The 26149-nt window shown below is 41.0% G+C and overlaps 1 protein-coding gene across 3 annotated transcripts; it reads left to right on the forward strand.

Annotated features, from left to right (window-relative positions):
- The first annotated feature begins 2097 nt into the window (after positions 1-2097).
- On the forward strand, positions 2098-25927 carry PTP4A1 (protein tyrosine phosphatase 4A1). 3 transcript variants are annotated; one of them, XM_037894269.2, is made up of 6 exons: positions 2098-2433; positions 13886-14435; positions 17015-17107; positions 19225-19355; positions 23001-23075; positions 24519-25927. In XM_037894269.2, exons 2-6 carry the CDS (start codon positions 14331-14333, stop codon positions 24634-24636), a joined length of 522 nt encoding a protein of 173 aa, XP_037750197.1. In that variant the 5' UTR covers positions 2098-2433; positions 13886-14330; the 3' UTR covers positions 24637-25927. The 3 variants fall into 3 exon arrangements, with proteins under 3 accessions (XP_037750197.1, XP_037750198.1, XP_043398375.1); XM_037894270.2 differs by having other exon boundaries at positions 2143-2433; positions 13889-14435; XM_043542440.1 differs by lacking the exon at positions 2098-2433 and adding an exon at positions 2571-2762 and having other exon boundaries at positions 13889-14435.
- Positions 25928-26149: the final 222 nt, after the last annotated feature.

Here is a 26149-nt window from a genome sequence, read left to right on the forward strand (position 1 = left end):
ACAGAAGCATTCCTAGGCCATGTCTGTACTGGGGGTTAGGTCAGCGTAGCTACAGCTCTCATGAATGTGAATTTTTCAAGCGCCTGAGCACTGTATCTATGCCAACCTTTTAAATGTAGACTAGACCTCAGATTGTACTTGGAACATGGATTGTAGCTGTCTATTTATGTAGTGCATAATACACCAGAAACCCCATCCTGACTGAGGCCTTAAGTGCTACTCTACACAAATAATACATAAATAATAATGCATTTTAAAAATAGCACAACCCATCTTTTGCCAAAATGCTAAAATCTAGGGGCTGTCTTTTGGTTCTGTGTTTGTACAGCATCTAGCACAATGGGGTCCTGGTCCATGACTGGGGCTCCCCAGCACTATAACAAAAATAATACATAATAATAGTTCCAACAGTAGATGTTTGTGTGGATTAACCCCTTCCTAGTTTGGAAATTAGGGATTTTCAGAGGAATAGCCAGTGACCCTTACCTATTGTATAAGCTGCTATAATACCATAAGGGTGCTGCAACATACTAAGGAAGAAAGTAACTTGATCCCTAAAGCCCTGATCAGTCTAATGTGCAGTGAAAACAGTAAACAAAAGCCTGTACTGTTAGAGGAAAAACAGCATAGGTTAAAGCAGGTAAAGGGCCTGTTTAATCCTTCCCAGGACTCTACCCTGAATTCCTCAGACTTTTACCCAAGATATAGAGTGTCTGTGTCTACTCCAATCTTTCCCCCCCTAAAATTTCCTACTGTTACTACCACCAATAGAGTGGCAACAGTGGGAGAGCGCTTCATGTGAACGCTGGCCTTTTAATCAGCACATTGTCTAACCCTGCTCTGAACAGGTCTAAATGACACAGTTGTTAAAGTGCCATGGGCCACCAAAGCCTCTGTACTAATGCCCTCACTGGTAGTGCGTCACAGGTTATAATACAACATAGGGAAACCCTGGCAAAACAAGTTGTTGAATAATGCAGTGGAAAATACTGAGTTTTAAACACAAATCTGAGCAGTCTGGTTTCTTAGTCCAAAATGAAGCCTCATATATGCTGGGAACTAATCTATGCAGGTCACTTCATATTACGGATGAGGGAGGGCTGAACTAGTTTAATCTGGAACAGTATGAGAAGCAACCATGAAGCTAAAATAGGCAATTTTGTATAAAGGTGGGGTTGGCACACATAAAGGTATGTTGAGGTGTTTTCCCTGCTTGGGGGTATTTAGCTAGGGATTGTGCTACACATTCCTCTATCAGTAACATGATTTAATGATGCCAAAGTTGGTCGATTAAAAGATATGAATTTACCCACGTTGTCTCTCTAAAAGTATTTCCCACAATATCACTAGAGAGATGGCAGCTTTTCAGTGCTCCACGAAGCCATCTCTCTGTATAGTTCATTAGTTCATTAGCAGTTTGGGGGTTCCTTCGGGAGTAACGGGGCTAGAGAAATGCAGGATGTTCACTTCACACCTGCCGATCCGTGGTTCTTTACCTACGTTATCAGCACAGGCTTATTCAAAAAATCAGGACTCTGGCACCCAGTGGGCTGCGCAGGGACTGTAACTACCCCCTTTGTTGTCTAAAAGGCACCAAAGTAAAACGAACTTTCTGTCCCCCAGCCCCCGGCCACCCCCCTGCTCAGTGTCGCCCTCCCGGCCCTTCCACTGACCCCTGGCTGAGCTGCCTCCGCACCCAGTCAGCCCCAATTCACCCTCCGCCACGCGTGCATGAGACGGGCTGGGGCAGGGCTGGGGATATTTTTGGACGGGCGCCAAAAGACCACCACTGACGAGTGTGAGTGAAGCGCAGCCCCCCATCGTGGGCGGGTCAGGCCAGTAGAGGCTTCACCGCACTTTCCCCTGGATCAGGCGGGGCTGGCCAGTCGGAGGGAGACACAAGGCACTGCAGTGACCACTTCTCCTCTGACCCTGCTGCGAGGGCAAATCCTGGTCTCCCTGCTCCCGCCCCTCGGAAGCCCCCACCCTCGCAACCCGGCCAGCGCCGGTTCATTCACTAACCGGTTCTCACCGGCTGCCTCCGCCTCTCGACACCCTCCCGCCCCTCCACTTTAGGCCCCGCCCCTCCCCCCAAGCGACAGCTCTGATTGGTGGGGCGCGACGCCCGTTACGGAGCAGTGTGTGTGTGTGTCACGAAACGCCTGTGCGGGAGGAAGGCGGCGCTGGCGGGTCCCCTCCCTCCTGTGCCGCTTCGTCCGCGTTGGCACCGCGCTCTGCAGAGCTGCCCGCTTGCTGCCGCCGTCGCAGCAGCTGTATGGTCCAGCGCCGCTCCGCCGCCGCACCCCCTCCGCCAGCTCCCCGGCCTCCAGCGCCTCCAGCTCCTCCTGGTTCTGCTCTTCCTGCCCCCGGCGGTGGCGCCCGCACCCCGGCTGTATGATCAGGCTACAGTCTTCAATGAGTAACCATATTCCTGTGAGTACCGGCCCCGCCACCCCTGCCCCGGCCGGTCTTGCCTCCCGCCGCCCCGTGTGCCCGGCTCTCGCCTCCGGGGCCGCCCGCGCTTCGCCTCCTCCCGGCTCCTCCATGTTGGCTCTTTGTTCTGGCGACTCCTTGAGTCCCTTCCGCGCCGGGCGGCGGCTCCTCCCCGGCGGGGAGCCGCGGACGGGGCCGGGCCGGCAGCAGAGGACGGGGACGGCGGAGTTCTGGGTCTTCGCCCGCGCTCTCTTCCTGGGCAAGGCGGCGGCTCGACACAAAGCCGCTTTGTGAGCGTGGCTGCAGCCGGCCCCATCCGCCTCCCCTCGGTGCGTGTCTCGCCGCTGCTCTCCCTCCGTGCCCCCAACGGCCGAGCCCAACGCCCCGCAGCCCCGGGAGGCGGCCGGTCCCCGGTGGCAAAATGGCTTCGTGTCAGGAGCCTGCCTGAAGCGCGATTCAAGACCGGGATCGACCTAGCTCGTCCCCGGGACGCCTCGTGCGGCCCGGCTGGGCAGGAGCCTCAGCCTCCCAGCGAGTGCGCTTCGCCCGCCGGGGGCGAGAGCCGCCCCGCTGCCCGTCCCGTGATGGCCGGGCAGCCCCGGTGGAGGCGCGGGCTAACACCCAGCGGGGGCCGGCACCACGGCGGGGTGAATGGCCGGGGTTTCACACTGACCCGGCCTGGGAAAGCGCCGAGACAAGCCGAGGCTTGTCCGAGGGCGGTGCGTGGGCGTCCGCCGGCCGGGCGGTGTCGCAGGGAGCCGAGGGCTGGAAAGTGACTCACTACGCGCGGGAGGGGGAGCCCCGCTGGAAAGTCACGATTGAGCCGTGACGCGGGCCACTCGTGGCTGTATGCAACTTACTGCCAGGCCCCCGGATAGCCCCGCTCAGACCCGACGAGTAACTTCCTTTGTTCGAGACATACCTGCGTCAGGCTGGGAAACCAAAGCCACTGGCACCTCGTGTAACTCTCTTTTGTCCGAGAAATATGAGGCCTGTTTCTCTGTTGAAGTGTCTAGCTAGTTTACTTCTGACCAGATTTTTGGAACCCCTTTGTTGTTTGTATTCTTTTGCTTTTGAGAGGGGACGTCAATCCAGATACCTATATTAATACGTTTTAAAACAAGGCTATTTTCATAAATGTATTGTCAACTTCCAGTAGCTTTTTTGCAGACTCAAAAATACCTGACTTGCTTAATGTTGGTTAGACATCTACTGTGAATATATCTGGTAACTTGACAGAGACTGTCTGTTGTAGTTGTATCTGGTATCAAGAGATCTCAAGGTTGGTTGGTTGTCTTGTGGGTCAATCACAAGACTGTGTCAGGAGCTTTGTCTGTCTTTACTGTGACTGTGTCCATTAATCTTTCTGCTTCCATTTCCTTATCAGTAATACCCTTGTAAAGTAGCGAATATTAAAATATTATCCAGTATTAATTAAGATTTCTGATGAGAGACTAAGTATCCTCACTAGTAAAGAGGCTAAGTGTGTGAAGGGGGAGAGAGGGAGTGCTTGGAAGAGGGCAAAGCTAAGCAACTAGCAGATGGTAATCTTTGAAAGTCAGAGCAGTGACATTTTGTGCACACTGCACTCGTCAATTGATAGCGAACCAGCTGTATATTTATTTATTACAAACAATAGAGGTAGTCAAATATCAGACTTGTGACATATTAGGATTCTAACTTTTTTTTTTTTTTTAAATGTTTTTACCTCTCCGGGCTCCAGAGGGAGCCTTCAAGTGTTATGTCTACTTGAATCTGCACATTGTCAGAAACAATGACTCAGCAGTCTTAATTTCACCTATTTCATCTACTAATCTCATTGGGCTGTCAACTTAGAAGCCCAAAGATGACATTTAAGTGTCCAACATTAAATATTCCATTCCTGATTCCTTTAGCAAATGGAATGGCAAAAGGGTTGGGAGGGAAGGAAATTTAGAGAGAAGGATGTAAAAGATGAAGACACCAAGGGCAGAAATAGCAGCAATCCAGAGGAGAGCATATTTTTCTCAGTGAGTGATCCTGAATGTGTCAGTAAAATACTAAATAGATAAGTTTAGTTGTACAACAAAAGCTCCCTTCTCTTTGGTCTCTGTGCTATCTCATTCTGACGTCAATAGGAGATCTGCTGTGGATGGGGGCGTGTAGGGAGTACTGAATTAATATTTTGACCCACAGACCACAACTAAACAAAATCCGTTCTTCTCTTCAAAGTGAGCCCCAGCTACAGGCTCTTCGCTAAAAGTGCACTGCTTTGAATATCTGGAAATTTGTTTTTTCTGGTTATTACCGAGTTCTAAATTAGTGTGGCATATTATCCTGTTATATCAGCAATACAAATTTTAGTTAAGGTTTAGTTAATTACACATTACATATGCAACCCAGGTTGCTAAGGGGCTATGTTTATAAATTCTCTTCAGGGGTGTGTGTGTGTGTGTGTTCAAATGTACAGATCTATTAATTTAACAGTAATGAAATAATACAGTACTTGATAGGCAAAAATTCTGTTTTTTTAATCTTGAGGAACAGAATCTTGCTATTACAAAAATTTACAGTTCATGAATCTACAAATATATATATCACCATGTCTTTGTAATATGTTTCTATTTCAAAAGGATGGAAGATGCTTAATTAAGATAACAGGATGCTAGTGGCTTGCTGTTTAACTACTACTAATATGCCTAGATGATTCTGTACAAGACCAAAAAACAGTCCTTGCCCTGAATAATTTTACAATGGGAGACGCGGAGAGGAAGCATTGGACAACTAAGAAGAAGGAGTAATTTAGAACTAGGGCTTGACTACATGGGGGCTTTCAGGAAAGTTAATCTAAATTAACTGAAGGTGTGAATTTAAAGTGGATTAGTTAAATCATATTTAAAATCAGTGTAGACACTTATTCCGAATTAACATGACCTTAATTTGCTTTGGAAATGAATTAAGTGAAATCGAATTAAGTCTGCTTTAATTCTGAATAAGAGCATTCTCACAAGAGTTAAATGGGGTTTATTTAATCCACTTTAAATTCACATCTTCAGTTAATTTGGACTAACTTCCATGAGTGTGTCTGAGTAGACACATGTCTTGTAGGCGTTGGGGAATGAATGACTGTTAGCATATATGGGGTTTTTTTTTTTTTTTGGGGGGGGGGGGGGGGGGGAGATTGCATGTTAATAAATTAAGCTTCCTTTACCTGTGAAGTAGGAAGATACTGTACATATAATGGAACAGAGGACATGTGAGGTTACATGACTTGTCTTGGTCAGTCATATAGGAAGTCTGGCAATCTCCCAGCTCAGTCCTATGCTTTAACCGCAAGAACATCATTCCTCCTTGAAGTATTTCCAGTATATAGTGTGTTGTGTTCCAGACACTGGGAACCTTCTGCCTGAAGTGATATATGGACAAGTTTTCTTCCAAGGAATCGGTCGATTTTGTGACTGAAAAGCATGGACAGTATCTGTACATCAGTATGGATTACACTCTTTGGTTACATGCACGAGAAGATTGAAATCTTTTGAACAGCAGTGTCTGGGAATGGTCATGCAGGTTGCAGGCTTAGTCCCCTATGCCTCTTCCTAAGGGCATGGTGGCCATAACCGTTCTTCAGTTCCCTCTTACTGTCTATGTCAGCATGAACGCATAACCAGCCTTGTTCACCTGGAAGTGATTTGTCTGGCTAGCAAATTAGAACTAAATTAGCTTCCTGTTCCTTGTTACAGTTGCAGAAAACATTCACTAAAGGGTACTCTTGTCTACCCTTCCTTCAGGATGACACTGATTAGACATGACATCTCCAGTTTAAAGGTACTTCAGGCTAGGGGGGACTTGCATGCAAATCCAACATTTAGGGTCTACTGGTATTCATAAAATCACTGTTTAGCTGCTTCCTAACCCTGTAGGTGCATACATTTCCACTGCTAAAGTTCCCTAGGTGTCTAAATTTCTGCTGGTGGGCAGGTGCACTGCCACTTAACTCATGCCTGAACTCTGGCAGGATTTACAAACTAGGCATTCACTTGCTTATCTTGTCTGTGGGGCATGATCCAGTAAGCATGCTCAGAGTCAGCATAAAAGTATGTCTACTGTATTGAGTACCCCCAGAATTCAGCCAGTGGAAGTGGTGATTTGCCCTTTTACGTAGTAGCTCAGTGGTTAGAGCATTCACCCAGCACCTGAGAGACCTGAGTTCAGTTTCTCCCTGCCTGTCTGAAGCAGGGATTTGAACCCAGGTCTCTCATCTCCCAGGTGAGTGCCTAACTGTTGGTATATGTGGTATTCTGGAGTGGGTTTTGGAGCCCCTCCTGTGGAAACCGTATAAAATACTTAAGCATTTACTGAAGTGGGGGCTGGAACCTGGGTCTCCCAGGTGACTGCTAACTAGCGCTGTCAAGCTATTAAAAAAAATAGAATACATTTATTTAAATAGTTGTGGTGGTTTTCTACATTTTTAAGTAGATTGATTTCTATTACAATGCAGAATACAAAGTGTTCAGTACTCACTTTATATTTATTTTTTATTACAAATATCTGCTCTGTAAAAAAACAAGAGATAGTATTTTTCAATTCACCTAATAGAAGTACTGTAGTACAATTTATCATAAAAGTTAAACTTACAAATGTAGAATTATGTACAAAAAAACCCTGCATTCAAAAATAAAACAATGTAAAACTTTAGAGCCTACAAGTCCAATCAGTCCTACTTCTTGTTAAGCCAATCGCTCAGACAGACAATTTTGCATACCTTTGCAGAAGATCATGCTGCCCGCTTCTTGTTTACAATGTCACCTGAAAGTGAGAACAGGCATTTGCATGGCACTGTTGTAGCTGGCATTGCAAGATATTTATGTGCCAAATGCGCCAGCTGGGCCAGCTACAACAGTGCCATGTGAATGCCTGTTCTCACTTTCAGGTGACATTGAAAATTAGGAGGAGGGCAGCATTATCTCTTGCAAATGTAAACAAACTTGTTTGAGCAATTGGCTGAACAAGAAGTAGGACTAATTGGACTTGTAGGCTCTAAAATTGTACATTTTTATTACATAACTGCATTTAAAAAAAAAAACCCTATATTTGTAAGCTGCACTTTCATGATGGAGATTGCACTGCAGTAGTTGTATGAGGTGAACTCAAAATTACTGTTTCTTTTGTTTATCATTTTTACAGTGCAAATATTTATAATAAAAAATAATATAAATTGAGCACTGTATACTTTGTGTTCTGTGTTGTAATTGCAATCAATATATTTGAAAATTTAGAAGAACATCCAAAAGTTTAATAAATTTCCATTGGTATTCTATTGTTTAACAGTGCGATTAATTGCAATTAATTTTTTAATCGCAATTAATGTGAATTAATCGTGTGAGTTAACTGCCATTAATTGACAGTCCTACTGTTAACCACTGGGCTATAGTCATTCTTTCTGGTCCAGCAGTTATTTAAGTATTTCTTACAAAGTGGACCAACTTCAACAAAAGGGACTGAGACTCTCACCCAGATTACCCTACATCCCAGTATTTAGGAGGTGGGAGCCCTGTATTCAAGTTCCTGTTCTACATCAGCCAGAGTGGGGATTTGATCCTGGGTCTTCTATATCCTGGGTGAGTGCACTAACCGCTGGGATAGAGGGCAAGTATAAGGACTGACTTGATTCAGGCACCTAGCTCCAGGAGAAGGTTCATGGCTGTGAATCCTGAGTGGTAAGGAGGTGGAGGTTGGGTCACACCCTTCTTTGCATTTCCTGCTGGCTAGTTTTGATGGCTCCCTTCTTAGCATGCAGGCTTCTGTGAACCTTTTAAGGTGCCTAACTTTCCCCAGGTATTCTGTTGGGTGCTTGGGTGCCTAGCTTAGGGTTGTGAGTTCCATTAAGCGGTAGGGTACCTAAAAGTTTAGCATTACAGTGCATAATTCCCTCTTCTGAATCTAGCCCTTCTCTCAAAAGGACTTTTGACTCTCAACACTTATGCCCTGGAACTACAAACATTCCAGCCCATGCTAAAAATTCAGTACGACAGAGCTTGAAAACACATTTGCAATGTATTACATGAACAAGTAGGGAGGAACTCGTTCATCAACCCTGTGTCAAGAACCATCAAGCTATGGACATGGTGTCAGCAATGTGGGATAATCCTCATAGTTCTCTACCTCCCCAGGTCAGCAACAGTCTCAGACTTCCTTAAGCAGGTAGTCAATCACCAATCATGAATGGTCACCATAGAAGTCCATCCACAGATCTGACATTCCACCATGGTGGGGGGCGCATCCTGTGATAGGCCTGTTGGCCACCAAGGGCAATGCTAAATGCTTAATCTTTTGTTCCAAGGGAAGCATGAGCCTGGATTTGTTATAAGATGCCTTCCTTATATCATGGTCTTGTGTGTTTTCCGTCTGATTCCTCTAATTCCCAGAGCGATATGCAGGATCAGAAGGGACAAAGTCACATTTAATCATGATAGCCCTTTAACAGTTCTCCAGAGGGGTCAGTTAAGCCTCTCGTCTGACTTCAGGATTGTTTAGACATAATATCAAAGTACCAAGGTCAGATGCTTCATCCATACCTGAAGTCAGTGCATCTGTCACCTTGGATGTTGGCTAGTTGAGTACTGCTGATAGAGACTGCTTCCTACAAGTGAAAGAGATCCTTCTACAAACTATAAGACTTCCACAAGGAAAATTTATTCCTTGAAATGGAAGATAGTCAGTTTGGGCAGCCAAGCATGATCTTGACATATTGGAGGCTTCTATACTAAAGATCCTTGAGTATATCCTGCATTTCAATCAGTTCCATCAAAGTATACCTTGCAGTAATCTCTGCATGTCATTCATGTGTTCACTCATTATCTATCTTTCACCATCTACTCTATCCAGATTTCTGATGTGATTATTATATGCTTACCTGCCAGTCGAGAATCCCCCACCCCCTGCATGAGATCTTAATGTTGTCCTTACAAACTTCATGAATCCCTCTTTCAGATAACTCAGTGCAATCTATACACCACCTTCCTCAGGACTTAGTAACCATCACATCAGCTACGAGGGCTTGAAAACTCCCATGTTCTTTTGGCTTCCTCCATCCCTCACCAAGTATACACAATTTCACAGAGACAAAGTCATGTTAAATTTCGGATAAAGTTTCATCCCAAAAGTGGTTTTGGAAATTCATTTGCACCAGTCCATTAGTTTACCTGTATTCTTCCCTAAACGTCATTCTGTTCCAGGAGAGGCGAAACTTAACACTTCAGATATTTATGGGGCTTTTGTATACTACCTTGACAGGAGAGAACCTTTCAGATGATGGTCTTGTCTCTTCATCACCATCTTTTTTCTTTAAAAGATCAAGCCATCTTCTCCCAGAAGATGTCAGAATGGATGAGGCAGTGCATATCTATCTGCTCCCAAATGCCTGTTGAACCTTTGCTTCCAGATTCACAGCAGAAACTACGTCCTCTGTCTGTTTTTTAGGAGTATTGTCATATCTAAAATGTGTAAAGCAGCTACATGTAGTGACCCCTGACTTTTGTCAAGGATTGTGTCCTTGACTTAGCAGCAGTACTTAATGTTTAGTTCAGAAGGGCAGTGCTACAATCACTGTTTTAGTTATTAACTATCAACGCGACTCAGTCCCACCTTTCAGATGGATGCTGTTTCAATCAGTCCTCTTCATCTGAGATACTGGTTTTAATAAGGGAATTGAGGGGCTCTGCCCTCTATGCCTTGGGGAAGAGAGGTACCAACTTCGTTATGCAGGCTGCTATTGCAGCCCCAGCAGACACTGCTGTTCACAAGATTCTAATCTTGTGGAGCCTACCTGAGGTTCGTATGTACACAATTTCTATACTATGAGTTACTGTTGCATTAAGATAGAATGGTTACTCTTTTTCTGTAGAGTACTGATTAGCAATGTATATATGAACAGTATAAAACTGCCTGGACATTAAAAGCAGTGCATGTTATGCATTTTCCTCATGCGCTTTGAGCTGTGCCTAGTGTATCCAGTCATAAAATGGTACAAAATATATTGGCACATTAGTCATTCATATGATTACTAGTTTACATATCTGGTAATGGGAACCATTACCATTTTATATATTACCCAAATTTAAATCAAACAGACAATTAGAATACAAATTAGGTCTTTTCAGCATCTAAGAACATTCCATTTCTAATTCAGTAATAGAGGATTCAAGAAAAAGAAATGGCATTGTCAAGATTGGAGCACTAGAGATGAGCTATTTGGTGGTCTAGCTGAAGAATACAGAGATTAACTTGTTCCATACATCCAAGGGTTAAGTAACCAAATCAAGTAAATTGGTGGAAACCTGTGTGAGGTGTTACAGATAATTAACCACTTCATTGCTGTTTAATGTACCAGATATATAAGCCAGCTCTTCAGATGCACTTTGTACGCTAACCTGATACAACTGCTGTTGCCAAATGTAGAGCTTGTGAAATTGAGCCAAATAGGCTTAATGTGGTAGGAGCTTACTTTGGGTTACAAACTGGCTGCTATCAACTGCAAAAACAGAAGGTGACTTAAAGCTTGTGTAAAGCTAGTCAATGACCTGACTCTAGTCATAGAAAATCTCAGGGTTCAAAACCAGCTGTAGATCCTGTGTGATTAGTAGTAAGTGTTAGGACTAGGAAATATTTAAGGTAGAGGATAGGGGTTGATAATATGAATGTTTCCCAAATGACTAATACAAATCAAGTGGTTCCAAAATGCTTTCGGTGTCCACTTTAGAAGTCAAATGTAACCCATCTAAAGCTAAAATAGGCTGGCAAAATAATTTAATGGTAATACAGTGCCATTTAAAGGAATTAGTTTCCATATTGAGCTCCTCTGGCTAGCAGCGATGAGAAGAGATTGCATTCGCATTAACATGAGCTTCACTCCTTCCTTTAACATAGTTGGCTTCTCCCACTGTAGCCAGGAGAGCAGCCTGTCTGGCTCCAGTTCTCAGAAGAGCAGCAGTAGAAGCCATGCTAGTATTAAATAGCTATGTTTAAGGACTTTCCATTTTGGGGGGTGGGAGTACTGGGTGCTTTCTGTTCGCCCACTAGCAACATATGGTATAGATTTGACCCAGCATTAACTAGCCTGATATCACTCACTCAGTGTTTATCTGAAAACTCATGTATGGCATTGGTGTGTATAATCACTGAAGACAAGGCTCAGTTTAAACCATAGAGCGTGTCTATTCTGTCAAGTTTTCAAATCTGTTGACAGTAGACAATATTACTTATGCCATCAATTTCCGCAATACACAAGCTTTCATTAAATCGTGAGTTCCTGGCTATTGTGGTTGAGGAGATTATATTCAGCTGTATCTCAGAAGGTTAACTAATGCTTTGTAGTCCTGCTGAATCTGCAGATGGCTTTAGGACCTCTATTGCTATAAGTTTTGCTAGCCAGAAATTATATTGCTGAAACACTCCTATTGTGTGTCACTTTTGATATTCAGTATCCAGTTTACAACAGTAAAACTCGTAATCATGTCAGTTTTCATGCTGCTTATGTTTGGGAAGGCCATGAGGGTAGTGGTCTTACAGCAAGATAGCTAATGCATTAGTTACCTTGCTCTCTGTGTGAGTGGATGGGGCGGAGTTTGTTTTGTTTTTTTTAAGGAGCCATCTTTTTGGCAATGAAGAACACAGAGACCATCACGTCATCAAGGAGACTTTGGATAGGGTGAAGAAACAAAGCCCCTATGTTCCACTGAATAGGGTGGAACTTTATTCACGTTGTTTATTCTTAATAGTCTGGTTGATACGTAGCTTGAAGGATCCAGGGTTAGACTTTGATTGAAATCCCTGGATCCTCCCCATGCCCAGTAATTTGGAGATGGCTGGATTTCTTCCTGAGGCATTGTCTCTGGATGTTGTTGGTGGAAACCGCACTTTTGTATCCACCTCTAGATAATATAGTCGTCTGGTAGTAGGTGGCTGGCTCTGCACACCATTATTTTTTGAGCTAAACAACTTTCTTGCCTCCCCCTCTGTTCTTCCTTTCTCCTTTTTCTCTTTTATGTATCGGTAGAACAGAGAACTGCAAAGCATTACGTTCATTGTTAATGTTGTAGTTTGGGCACAAAGCGGATCCCTGCAATGAGACTCCACAGTAAACTAAGTATGAAATAACTGAAGTTTTTAAAATGACATTTCTACATCTTTCAATATCCCTGCTTGAGTATGAATGCTCATTTGCTTCAAAGCAGCATTCATGGTATCCTTACACCCCTTTTTGCTGCCCAACCATGCAATATATTCCATGAGGTATCTTCACTTGGAAGCATAAAGCAAGTGTAGCGGCTAGGAATAATACTACTTTAGTAGACCTGTTGTTCATTGTTATAATTAGTAACACCAGTGGGTTTTGTTTAATGATTTGGTGGTGAAGAAAGTTTTGGTGGTTAGACTAATAAAACTGGCTAACGCAGGCATAAGTTCAGCAGGTACCCACAAAACTGATAGTGTACATCCATTGTAATAGGTGAACTTCTCGCTTCAGTTTTAGACCTCTCTTCAGTGGACTCCCAATATGGCTGACTTCCATCTTTAATGTTGAAATGCATCTGTTCGTCTTGCAACATTACTCTTCATTAGACAACTTTAATCCTCCTATCTTTTAAAATGCTATATTTTTTCTGGAAACATTAATTGGTCAGATGTCTTAAATATGGAAGCGCATGTGGAAGTTTTGAATTTATGTAATAGGCACTGTTTCACAGTGGCTCTGCTGAATGGGAATTAGCGATGCTTGCACTCAAAGCACATATGTTATGGTAGCAAGTCTTCTGGTTTTGCCTTATCCTTTCAAAGGGTGTGAATTCCATTTAGGGGGTTGGGCGTTCTGTGTAAACTGGAAAGTATATACAGCAGATACTGGAAGTATTGTGCATGAGATAAAGTTAATATGACTTCAAAGATGCACTAATCTCCAATGAATATAATTTCAGTGTCTGCTTTCTGATATTCTTGTCTTGATTTGAAAGCTTATCTTCAGATTGTTCTGGGTGCTCTTAAATGTAGACTTTTTATAGAAATACAACTGTTGAATAAAAGTTTGGTTAGAACTCTCTCATTTATGCAACTTTTAAAATGTTGGTATATTAACTAATTTAGAAATACCGTTTTTGTCCTGCCATGAGTTCAGGGGACTGGAGTAAATGATCTTTCCTTCCAGTTGTATGATTCGATACCTGATCTTTGCAAATATAATTCTGAAGTCCAAATATTACTCATTTGTATTACTGTGATATCTAGGTTTTTTTTTTTTTTTTTTTTAAATAAAAGGTAATTTCTTTGAGGACAGCTTTAGCTGTATGAGATTGTAAGATATATTCCAAGTGAGACTACTTTTTTGTATAGATATTAAAGTGTCTTCAAGTAACTTGTACTTTAAAACAGTGACAGAAGTAACTTCTTGTTTTTGTTTGTTTCCTTCCCCTCTTTACAGCAGTTCTGTGGTGTTCTTGGTCACACATTTATGGAGTTTCTGAAGGGCAGTGGAGACTACTGCCAGGCACAGCACGACCTCTATGCAGACAAGTGAACTGTAGAAATTCATTACTACTCCACCAAGAAGCCCCCGTAAGAGCAATTAACCAGGATAAGAAGTGTTCAATTGAAATTGGCAGAGCATTTGACAAAGGAGTTCAGACCTGGATGGGGTAAACCTCAGCGCACTGCCTTCTTGCCTCAGTATTACTGGATTGAAGAATTGCTGCTTCTTGTTAGGAGGTTCATTTCATTTTCCATTGCTCCCAATTTCATACTTGCCAGCACTGAAAGTTTTCAAGTGGAGTATATTGAAGTAGACTTCAGTTTCACTACATCATTTCTGTATTAGAATTTTTTTAATCCTTTCACAATCTTGTTGCATGTTTTTTAACTAAATTAATATGGCACGAATGAACCGCCCAGCTCCTGTGGAAATCACCTACAAGAACATGAGATTTCTTATCACACACAATCCAACCAATGCAACCTTAAACAAATTTATAGAGGTAAGGTCTGTTGGACGGAATGCTTATTTACAATACATGTAATGCTTAGACTAGTTCATATTTAATAGTAATCTATTTTAACCAATCAAACTCAACTCTTGATTACTGTTCATTTTGCTTCAAGACTTAATTAATATAGACCAGTTTTCAACCTGGGGTATGCAGACTACGTCTACAAAATTTTGGGGGGTCCTCCAATGAAAAAAGGTTGAAAAACCACTGATATAGAAACTTTTCAAGGAATGAGGCATGCTTTACAGAGTTCCAAATTTATAAATATGGAGATCATTCCTCATCCATTTTTTAAGTGAAACATAGTGATGCTATCACCAACAAACAGTTGCAGAACAGGCAGGAAGCAGAGAATGTGTGATCTAACTGAAGCAATGCAGAACCCTGATGGTGTCTTAGTTATCTTCTCCTTACATGAAAAAGTTGTTAATGAGTGGTCAGTAAGGGCATTAGCTTTGTCTCATTTTAAGCAACATAGTTCTTCACTGCCACTGATTCAATAATGACATTAAAGGAGAAGTGCCACATACCAAGTTACTTCAGAAGCTGTGCTAGTATATGAGTTTTCCAGTGGAAGTCTGGCCCTCCATAAGTAACAGTGCAGCTAAGGACAATATGGTTGCAAGGTGTACTGTATATGCACTTTCTTGACAATTAATGGTGTCTTCCTTCCAAAGGGTCAAAGTCACATGGTTTCAGTTCACTTCAGAGTGTGGTAGGTGTTTGTCTCCACTTTACATTTGTGGGAAAGAGGAAGCAGTTTGTCTTGCTGATCATGCAAGAAACTTTTGGCAGACATATGTAACAGAGATTGGATTCCCATTTCTGTGCTTTAATCGCTAGATAAGATCCTAAGTATATAAGAGGAACAATCTTAACAGGCAAGCAACATCATTCATATCTACTATGAAGCTAAAGCTCTCTTACTAATTTGCTCATTATCTTAGTTTTCATCATGGAATACTTGTTCAGGATTATTCATGAGTCCATTACTTTTGTAGTACAGCAGTGTTCAGAAGTCCCAGTCATAGTAGGCACTATACGAACAAAGGAATAGCAATTTTTTTTTTAAAGTACTTGAACTTGTCTATCTCCACAACTATCTAAAATCCTGTTTCTGGGAGACCAGTAGGCTCATAAAGGGATTCATACTCTCCACTGTTATCAAGAAACATGGATAGGTTCCTGTAGATCACTGTTCCATGTCTGAAGATGCAGCTAGTTATAGCCCATTAACTTAATCTCCCCCTACCACCAGCAGCACCACCACCACCACCTCTTTTGAGTTTCTGTAACCAACGTGGATATTGCTTCTCTTCCTTACACCTAGGCAATTTAGCAGTTTCTCAGAGAGAGGGGAGAATTCATGTTGAAGCTAGTTAGATGAAGACTATTTTCCTATTTGCAGTTGTAGTTTTTGCTACCCAGGGAGTGGTTTATAGAACAGAGTCAGCTGAAGATGTATTACAGTGAAACTTAACAAAGAAAAAGCTATCATAAAGCAATACAAGATAAAGCTTCCATAACAACCAGTTATAAACAGAAGCCTGCTTTAGTTAAAGACAACTAAAATGCTGAAGGCTGAAAGGCTAACTTCAGCTTCCTGAGTAATAAAAACCCAGAGATGCAGGTGCTTGCGTTTGATTAAAACATTAAGGTGGGGAACCCTAAACTTATTTCAAAATAATAACAACAATTCTCATTCAGTGGCATCATATAGATTTATTTTTGCATCTGTTTTTAGCTTAGCTTTTTTAATATGCCATAAAAAATAAATATGACTAGAGTAATTTAACTCTTCACCTTCTGACAGTCTGGAAGCAGTCACTGTTGATTTATTACTGACTTGATATTCAGTGAAAACTAACTTTACACTGAATGCTTCTGGCAGTAGGTAAGCAGCATTCCTGTAGTGGCCAGCTGGAAGTAACAATTAATGTCATTGTTCATTCTCTTATGCTAAAATAATCGGTTCTGCAGTAATATGCTCACTTTACAGACTGAATACTGAGTCACAAAAATTAAGTGATTTGCCCAAAGGGTCACAGGAAAAAGCATATCAGTGTGTCCCGTAGTGTCTTAAAACTAACTATGGAAATGCCAGTTGAGATTTTAAGTATGTGTTGCTTAAAATTTCAATTAATCTGGTTTAGACTGTAAACTCTTCACAGGAGGGGATATTTTTTAATCTGACCAGTGTCTAGCATAATAGGGTCCTAATCCTGTTTGGAGCCTCTTGTTATTACTGTAATACACAATACATTGTTTAGAACTCTCAGTGTTACTCTCAGAGCCAATTTAAGAAACTCTCAAACTTTGTATCTTGAGAATTTTTTTTGAGGATCAGCATCTGATGCTGATTTACAATGAAGTAAACAAAATAACAAGAGCTACACTTTAAACATTGTTTACCAAATGGAAGACAATTGGTGGGTGGGGTGGAGGGGAATCGTATTGAAACTTACGAAAGATGTTCATACTATTAAAGTACAAAAAATACTTGTCTTTGCCTTGCTGAGAGAGTCACGTCAGCTGTTTATAAAACAAGGTAATTTTTTCCTTCTTAGGAACTTAAGAAGTACGGCGTTACCACGGTAGTAAGAGTATGTGAAGCCACGTATGACACTGCACCAGTGGAAAAAGAAGGCATTCAGGTTTTGGTGAGTGGCTTAAAAAGACTCACCTTTAAGGCTTTATCAGACCTGTAACATTCACAAGCTGTTAATGTCTACTGCACGTTCATGAATGACCTAAACTCTTTTTAATTTTAAGATTTCTCCTGGATCTTCCTTACTTTAACTTTTTTGGCAGGGGGGAAAAGGAGAGCCTAGCACTTAATTTAAGAGTTGAAAGGTGAGACTTATCACTTCAAAGCCCAAATCATCCTGCAAGCATGCTTCCTGAGTAGCTGGACTTGGTAGGTGGAGATGGCACTTAATAAACAGAACAATATAACGTGCCTATGCTAAGGAATTTATAATCTGCAGGCTATGCTAGGGAAACTCTGGAATAATTATCCACTTGGTAACACTATTTCAGTTAAGTTGGTGAGAGCAATGTTAAGCACTTAGGGTGGGCAGATAACCAGTGTGCACTGCAGTATAGTGCTCTATCCCTTCCCAAAAGTTGGCTTTTAAACACAGGAAATTCAGGGCTTGTTTAGCTTTTTTTTTTTTTTTTTTTTTTTTTTTTTTTGCATTAAAAGCTTATTAATAGGACTGTCATACTTTATTTAGGGGCTAAATTTGGTCTCATGTCTTTGGGGCAAAGGTAAATGGAAGTAGAGGGTTCCCTAATGTTGGAACTGATATGGGTCTGCTATGAAAACAGGAGAGGGCAGAATTTGGGGAGGCACACACAGCCAAAATTTCCCACAATTGCTCACACTGGTTCAGCTGTTTAGCAGTTCAGTGGTGGGAAGTGCTAATGTAAATAGGCACTGGCCTCAGTGCCTAGTACAGGACTGTTAAGACCTGTCGGCATGGTTAGATGATAGTGTTGAACTTTGGTGACTTCCTGAAGTCTTTTCTACACTAATCCTTCCACTGTTGTGTGGGTTCTTAATGTGGTGACATGAACAGATGTTGGGGACAAAGTGGTCCAGACCTTCCATATGGCTAAATGGGAGATGAGTTCTGTTGGATATTAGTTACAAAGGTGGCAAGGGTCTATCTCTATGTAAAAAGTTAAAAGCCACTGCACCATTGTTGCCACTGCAGGAACTGAACTGACTGTAGCAATGATGCAAATTTGAGACCAGAAAGATTAGTACAGATGTCTGCTCCAGGAGTGCAAAGGTGCCAGCAGGCAGCCTAATCTTCATATTGAGAATTCCCCTAGTGTGGAGCAGTCCTTGGATTTCTAGGCAGTGGAAACACTGAATATTTGGCCACACATCCCTCTTACCCTCTGTTCAGAATGCTACAATACTCTGCCTATTCTCAGCTGGTGAGTGGGGGGCTGTTACCGGCTGGTGTAGTTCAGAGCAACCCCACATGTTGCTCTAAATTGCTTCAGTGTGAGTTTTGGGCACAGTAGAGAATGGCTCAGTACAGTGATGGGCCATATGAAGCATTGCTGTGCAAACAATAGTACTGTAGACTTCAAAATAGGGTGTGTCTTATTACATAGGTATGCATATTGAAAAGTCTGTTTTTCTTTATATTGCTTAGGCTAGCAGCACAGTTTTATCCCTCTTTGCATCTGATTTTGTACACTCTTGAAATTGTACAAATCTCAAAAATTGGAGAGCGGGGTAGCTAGTCAGCTACTTTAATTTTGAAAAGTGAATATACACTTTAGTTATTAAAAGCAGATAGTTCAGAAAACTTTAAATACGTATCCACTGAAGCTAGGTTGCTGTTGCTATTGTATTGCCAACTTGTCAAGAATTGACCCTGGGGTATTTGCCACTAAAATGAGATTTCCCAAAAGGAGGGGGATATGGTGTACCTCACAAGAGAATGAAAATAATGTATTTAACGTGCATGAAACTTTTTTATTGTATTCCAGTAACCAACATAGGTAAACATAGAATGAAGCTACTTGGGTTTTGATAGAGAGATGTCAGTCTTTAATTGAATGAACTACCTCTGAATACAAATCATACCTTTCAGCTATAATTCATTATCTGATGACAGGAACTTTAGTCTAAGGGGTTAAGTTGAGGGATGGATTATCAATTGAGGAAGTCGCTTTACTTTCTCATAGTGGTTAATGTTCCCAGCTATAGTAGAATCTGATTCTTTATGTGGAAGAAATTTGCCTTTCATTCTAGGATTGGCCCTTTGATGATGGTGCTCCACCATCCAACCAGATTGTTGATGATTGGCTAAACCTCCTGAAAGTTAAATTCCGTGAAGAACCTGGTTGTTGTATTGCTGTACACTGTGTTGCTGGTCTTGGGAGGTAAGTGAAACTCTAAAATAATCAGAACCCTTTGGAACAGAGATAGTGAAGGCTTTTTCAATTTTTAGGCATAAATGTTTCTTTGTAGAAATATAAGAAGTTTCTTTCTAGAAATATAAGAAGTGCCCGGCAGTCAAGCCTCAGAGTTTACCTGGAATTTATAGGCTGGGAGATGGAGATTAGTTCTCATGTTTACACAAACCCTTATTCTGGATTAAGGTAGGGTGTGAATTTTAAAGCAGAATAGCTATTCTAGAATAACACCATGGTAGGCAAGCCCTAAACCTAGTAGATAATGTGAAAATACCTGTGCTGTCATTCCTTTTCACAACTGTTTCTTGCTACTTAAAGGAATAAAACAGCAGTGTGCTCTAACTTTAACCTTGTTAATCAACTTTTTTTTAATATATATATATAAAAACTTGCTACTAGAGCTGGTCAAATAGCAGAAAATTTTAAAATTGTATTTAGTCTATTTGCTGAATAGTACTTGACCAGCGTATAGAACTGGTCAAGTAGTACAGAAAAGCTTGTTGAATAATTTATTCAGAAAATACCAGTGAAAATTGTTGAATATATTTGTTGAATATATTCGTAGTATTATTTGACTTGTTCAACTAGCTACATCCCTTTCTCTTCTTGTCATTTCCTTTCTGGCTCTTTAATCCTTAAAATATCTTGAGTTGTTCTCAGTGTCACACCTTTTTCTGTTACCTTTTTCCATTCCTCCTGTTTGGAAATATTGCCAGACTCCTAGTAGCTAGAGGACTTATAACTATAGCCACAGATGGATGTGGGATAGTGAGAAGGAAGAAGGAGGATCCTGGGAACTACAGGCCAGTCAGCCTCACTTCAGTCCCTGGAAAAATCATGGAGCAGGTCCTCAAGGAATCAATTCTGAAGCACTTAGAGGAGAGGAAAGTGATCAGGAACAGTCAGCATGGATTCACCAAGGGCAAGTCATGCCTGACTAATCTAATTGCCTTCTATGACGAGATAACTGGCTCTGTGGATGAGGGGAAAGAAGTGGACGTGTTCCTTGACAGTGTCAAAAACTTTGATAAAATCTCCCGCAGTATTCTTGCCATCAAGTTAAAGAAGTATGGGCTGGATGAATGGACTATAAGGTGGATAGAAAGCTGGCTCGATTGTTGGGCTCAACGGGTAGTGATCAATGGCTCCATGTCTAGTTGGCAGCCGGTATCAAGCGGAGTACCCCAAGGATCGGTCCTCGGGCCGGTTTTGTTCAATGTCTTCATAAATGATCTGGAGGATGGTGTGGATTGCACCCTCAGCAAGTTTGCAGGTGACACTAAACTGGGAGGAGAGGTAGATACACTGGAGGGTAGGGATAGGATAGAGAGGGCCCTAGACAAATTGGAGGATTGGGCCAAAAGAAATCTGATGAGGTTCAACAAGGACAAGTGCAGAGTCCTGCACTTAGGAGTGAAGAATCCCATGCACTGCTACAGACTGGGGACCAAATGGCTCGGCAGCAGTTCTGCAGAAAAAGACCTAGGGGTTACAGTGGACGAGAAGCTGGATATGAGTCAACAGTGTGCCCTTGTTGCCAAGAAGGCCAATGGCATTTTGGGATGTATATGTAGGGGCATTGCCAGCAAATGGAAGGACGTGATCATTCCCCTCTATTCGACATTAGTGAGGCCTCATCTGGAGTCCTGTGTCCAGTTTTGGGCCCCACACTACAAGAAGGATGTGGAAAAATTGGAAAGCGTCCAGCGGAGGGCAACAAAAATGATTAGGGGACTGGAACATATGACTTATGAGGAGAGGCTGAGGGAACTGGGATTGTTTAGTCTGCAGAAGAGAAGAATAAGGGGGGATTTGATAGATGCTTTCAACTACCTGAAAGGGGGTTCCAAAGAGGATGGATCTAGACTGTTCTCAGTGGTAGCTGATGACAGAATAAGGAGTAATGGTCTCAAGTTGCAGTGGGGGAGGTTTAGGTAGGATATTAGGAAAAACTTTTTCACTAGGAGGGTGGTGAAACACTGGAATGCGTTACCTAGGGAGGTGGTGGAATCTCCTTCCTTAGAAGTTTTTAAGGTCAGGCTTGAGAAAGCCCTGGCTGGGATGATTTAGTTGGGGATTGGTCCTGCTTTGAGCAGGGGGTTGTACTAGATGACTTCCTGAGGTCCCTTCCAACCCTGATATTCTGTGATTCTAAGGAGGGTGGTGGCACTGTTCAGAGATAACATTTGGTGAGAATCAAGCACCTGCCTACTGGTAGCTGGGAAAGAGTGTAAGTGAGATTTTTTTTTGAGAGAGAGCTCAGTCCCTAGATCCTTTTTGGGGGACTCCATCTTATTTCTACTAGTCATAGGCTATCATATGAATTATTAAATTTCAAGACTTTCTTCTCTGGCCTGCTGGAAGGGATACCTTTTTTTCCCCTTCCTTTCGCACCCCAGAGCTTCCTGGTCGTGTGTGTCTACTACTCAAGTTTTCTGACTGCTGTGAGGGGGTGTCTCTGGTGCTCTGCTCCCTCCTGTGTAGGCCTCTGGGTTTTAAGTCTTTTCAGGTGACTAGCTCCAATGTATGTTTGCTGCTTCTAGCTTCCCAAACAATAGCAGAGTGAAATGGACCTAATTCTTGTCAGTTTCAGTTACTGCCTAATCTTATTGAATAACACTGAAAAATAAGACTAGTCAGTTTTTCTTTCTGCTGCCCAGGATAGTATCCAGCATCAGCAGGCATTGGAGCTGTCTGCAGTGTGGAGAATTATATTACTCTTTGAAGACTTATTTCAGTTGTAAGTTAGACGTTCTTTTTTAATTGAGCTCATATTCTGCAGAAGTTGACAGCAGTTGCTCATAAAGCTTTGACATGGAAGTGGACTTTCAAGCCTTGACAGCAATACCAAATATTAATTGCTTGACTTCACTACTTAAGATTCAAATTCTTGGATATGAAAGTGACTTCTCAGCCATAATTACATCTTCCAATATAAATGTGTATTTTTGAGTGTTTAACTCTCAAAACATTTCACTTTGAACTGAAATATTTCATACTTATCAATCTGAAGAACACTTTGGCAAGTCGGGAAAAATTGTCTCTTGTTTAAATATAGTCAGGCATAAATAATTTGACTTTCACCAATTAAGACTTTTCAGGTATTCTCTGTAATCCACCTTGCAGTTGCTTTTAAAAATTTGCTTTAGAGCATAGATTTCATTGAGAAGAATTGCTTCTAACTAAATTTGAAGTTTTGTTTCTAAATAGCTGTGATCGTTACAACTGTTAAACAAAACTGAGTTGGGAAATGGGTTGAAAGTGTCAGTTAGTCAGTGAAGACTCACATGAGGAAAACACGGTCTCCAAAGAGATTTCTTGCAAAAATTGCAGTCTGAAAATGAACATCTAAAGAATGTAGCCACTTTACTCATGCCATAGTCCTTCATCTCCTGAAATGTCACTTTTGGTCAATCTCATTAACATATTGCTTCTCCTAATTTCCTAGAGTTGTTTCAAAAACAATTTGTATACTGTGTCAGAATCAAGAAGATATAAATGACTTAAATCCATATAGAAGAGCCATTTTATATGCTTTGAAAAGAATCTGCTGAGGTTTAAAATTTGACTCTTTTGCCATGTACATTCTAAAGATTTCTCTTGTTCTTCCAGAGCTCCAGTATTGGTTGCCCTTGCACTTATTGAATGTGGAATGAAGTATGAAGATGCAGTGCAGTTTATAAGGCAGTACGTATTAAACTTGCGTCTGTTTATTCTTTTTAAGGCTAAAGTAGATAGTGAGGGGAGACTCATCTATCAAACATAACCACTATACACAAGGGCATTGTGTAGGAATCTGGATAATAAAGATAATATGTTGCTATGAAACTTGTTCTTCAGATTTAAACATACAGTAAATTTATTTCCTAAGTAATATTGAAAAACCAGTTAAAGGTTTTAAGTCTGAGACATTAAACCACCGGCCCATAGGCCAGATCACACCCACTTGATGTATTTACATGAGCCATATGAAATGTTAATGTGCGCTTCAGGCTCTGTTTTTAAACTTTTTAGCTTTCATAATTGAAAGATAAGTTTCCAAACAGAACACCATTAATACATCCTTTTCGTTAGTCATATCTGCAGAGTGGTAGGTATGCAAGAGAATTAATACACTTGGAACTCAGCTTGAATCTGTAGTACTGATAGCTGGAAACAATTCCTCTTGAATTGTAAATCTCATTTTCATAACCGTGTTCAAGAGTAAATATGGATACATGATTTCACTTACCAATTATCTGATCTTAACTACACTTGAGAGATGCCGCAGTTCAGACTAGTTTTGAATTGGTTTTGCTTAACACTCTGACAGCTTAATGTTTGTAAGTTTGATTTGAGTCTGTCTTGTGTCCATTTTCCCAACTCCCTGGTTTGTACTCACCAGCCTGATGGCATTTCCTAAAACAAAACAGAATACTACTGGTATACCACCACCACCTCAAGCAACAAGCTGTATAGGTCAGCCTTAAACCATGCTATGAAGGTTGACAAAGTTGGGTTCTAATATGACCATATGTTCAAAATTCTTAAAAAGGCCACATTTGTGGCAACTTTTTTTGTAGGGTTGCATAAACGGAGTGTGCTCTTATCACTGCCACCAGCTTCTGATTCAAATGCAATACATTTTTTCCAAAGTAGAGGATTTTTTCCAATAACTTAGTGTTTTGAATGAATTTATCAATGAGGTACTAAGCAAGTGTAGTTAACGTTCTTTTAGCACAAAAGAACAGCTTTTTCATGTGGTTGTAGGCACTGCCACTTTCCTCCTGAGGGTTTCCCGAGATCCAGGAGAATGCTCAGTGTGCAGAAGCCTTGCCTTAGAGTACATCTGCTGAAGCACCAAATTCTGAATGCCATCTGAAAAGGAGATTACAGTATGATTAAATAAGATAAAAGAAAAAAAAAACTACAGTGACTGTAACTTGGTGCTACATCTTTTTTTAAAAAAAAAAAATCCCTTGCTCTGGTTACCATGCCATTAACTATTGTTTGCCCTCAACGATCTTAAAGAATGGGGGTTTTTTTCATGATTTTTTTCCCATGAACGTTGTTATTTCAGGAACTATATTTTATTTCAGAAAGTGATCTTTTGTTTCTAAAGATGATTTTCTAATAACTATCTCTGTTTAGGAAGCGACGCGGAGCCTTTAATAGCAAGCAACTTCTGTATTTGGAGAAATATCGTCCCAAAATGCGCCTGCGTTTTAAAGACTCCAATGGTCACCGAAACAACTGTTGTATTCAGTAAAGCCAGGATGCCTTTGGAGCTGCTGCTTTGGAGCTAGAGGATGGAAACTAGAATTAGGCAAACTACCTGCAGAAAGACATGTAGGGCTGATAAATAGGCTAAATGAAGCTTCCTTAGGAGTCTTTATAGGTTAAAAATATGGCAGAAATGCAACTTGTCTGTGTAAGTTAATATCCACCTGTTTGGAGAACTAGTAAATGTTTTGCTGTATGCTGTCTTTGAAACGTCTCCTTGGTCATAATTTGTATCAACTGAATTATCTTTGAATCATGTAGTTGATTCTTATTCATCTATTTCCCAGTAATAAAATCTGTCACAGTATGAAGTGTAGAGAGTTTAGGTGCCAAAAACCCAGCACAATATCTATATTTTTTCTGTAAATTACAGTGTAGTTCTTGTGATGCATGAACTACAACTATCTGGACCTTACATTTGTCCTTTTTCCTATGATCATTTCAATATTGAGGATAGGGCCTATATGGTAATCTGTCTACTCTCACTGTATGTTTGTCTCCCGCAATCGCACTAGAATATCAGGATTTGCACAATCTTTGATTTTTACTAAGACTTACAGTGACTTTTTTGGTGTCTTTCGGTAACCCTTTCCTTCCATTATCTAAACCTCTGCATTTTACAAATACATCAATTCTCTCTTTACTCATGTAGAAAATAATTCTTTACATTGTACAGAAGCACACAGTCTTTAATGTCTCCTGACAAAAAGCCTTACATTTAAATTAATCTTGGCACTTCATGTGCAACTTAACAGAGGGCCTGAAAAGGATGGGAGGGGCTATTTAATATTTCTAGTAAAATGTTGCCTTTGTCTTGTGCAGGAAGTATAGAATATGCCCTTTACTTTAGTAAATATTTTTTTAAAATGTAGAAATGCTTAGTTATTGTAGCTAAAACAATTCTTAATCATAAAATTTCTGAAGATCTTATAATTTCTTTTACTGTACCTGTTGAAAGTTGTTTACCAACTATTGCTTTGTTGTGTGATTATTTTTGTTTTGGGTTTTTTTTCCCCTTGAGTTTCTGCTATCAACTGGGAAGACCTGTAATATTTTGTATGCCTTTTGAGCTGCGTAACTTAATATTTGGATACTTGATAATTTGTTTTATTATGTAATTGATAAAGTGGTGTGTACTAATGTTAGTTCAACCATATATTTATACTGTCTTGGGAACGTGTGGTTATAGTTCTGTGGGAAAAATAATTTTGCCAGTGTTCACCAGCTTGTAAAATCTAGTGCGAGAGCTTAAACATCTAAATAAATACTGAAATGCACGTAGTGAGTCTGGTGAAATATTTATAGAGGCTTTTAAGACTTTACTGTGTACTCAATCAGAAATCCTAAATATGGATTTAGGAGCTTAACTTTAGGCACCCATTTGTTATCTTGGCCCAAGTGTTCTCACTTCTGTAAGAAGGTAAAAAAAAAAAAAAAAATGTATACCACACATTTGTACAAAATAGCTGCCACTGACACTCAATTAAAATACTTGCCAT

Source organism: Chelonia mydas, chromosome 3, assembly GCF_015237465.2.
Source record: "Chelonia mydas isolate rCheMyd1 chromosome 3, rCheMyd1.pri.v2, whole genome shotgun sequence".
Lineage (NCBI taxonomy): Eukaryota > Metazoa > Chordata > Testudines > Cheloniidae > Chelonia > Chelonia mydas.

What these genes read in the sequence shown, in the direction of transcription:
- PTP4A1 (XM_037894269.2), top strand. Translation starts at nt 14,331, where the DNA reads ATGGCACGAATGAACCGCCCAGCTCCTGTGGAAATCACCTACAAGAAC. An exon ending in CCTTAAACAAATTTATAGAG is followed by an intron (nt 14,436 to 17,014) that starts GTAAGGTCTGTT and finishes TTTCCTTCTTAG; the next exon opens with GAACTTAAGAAGTACGGCGT. An exon ending in AAGAAGGCATTCAGGTTTTG is followed by an intron (nt 17,108 to 19,224) that starts GTGAGTGGCTTA and finishes CTTTCATTCTAG; the next exon opens with GATTGGCCCTTTGATGATGG.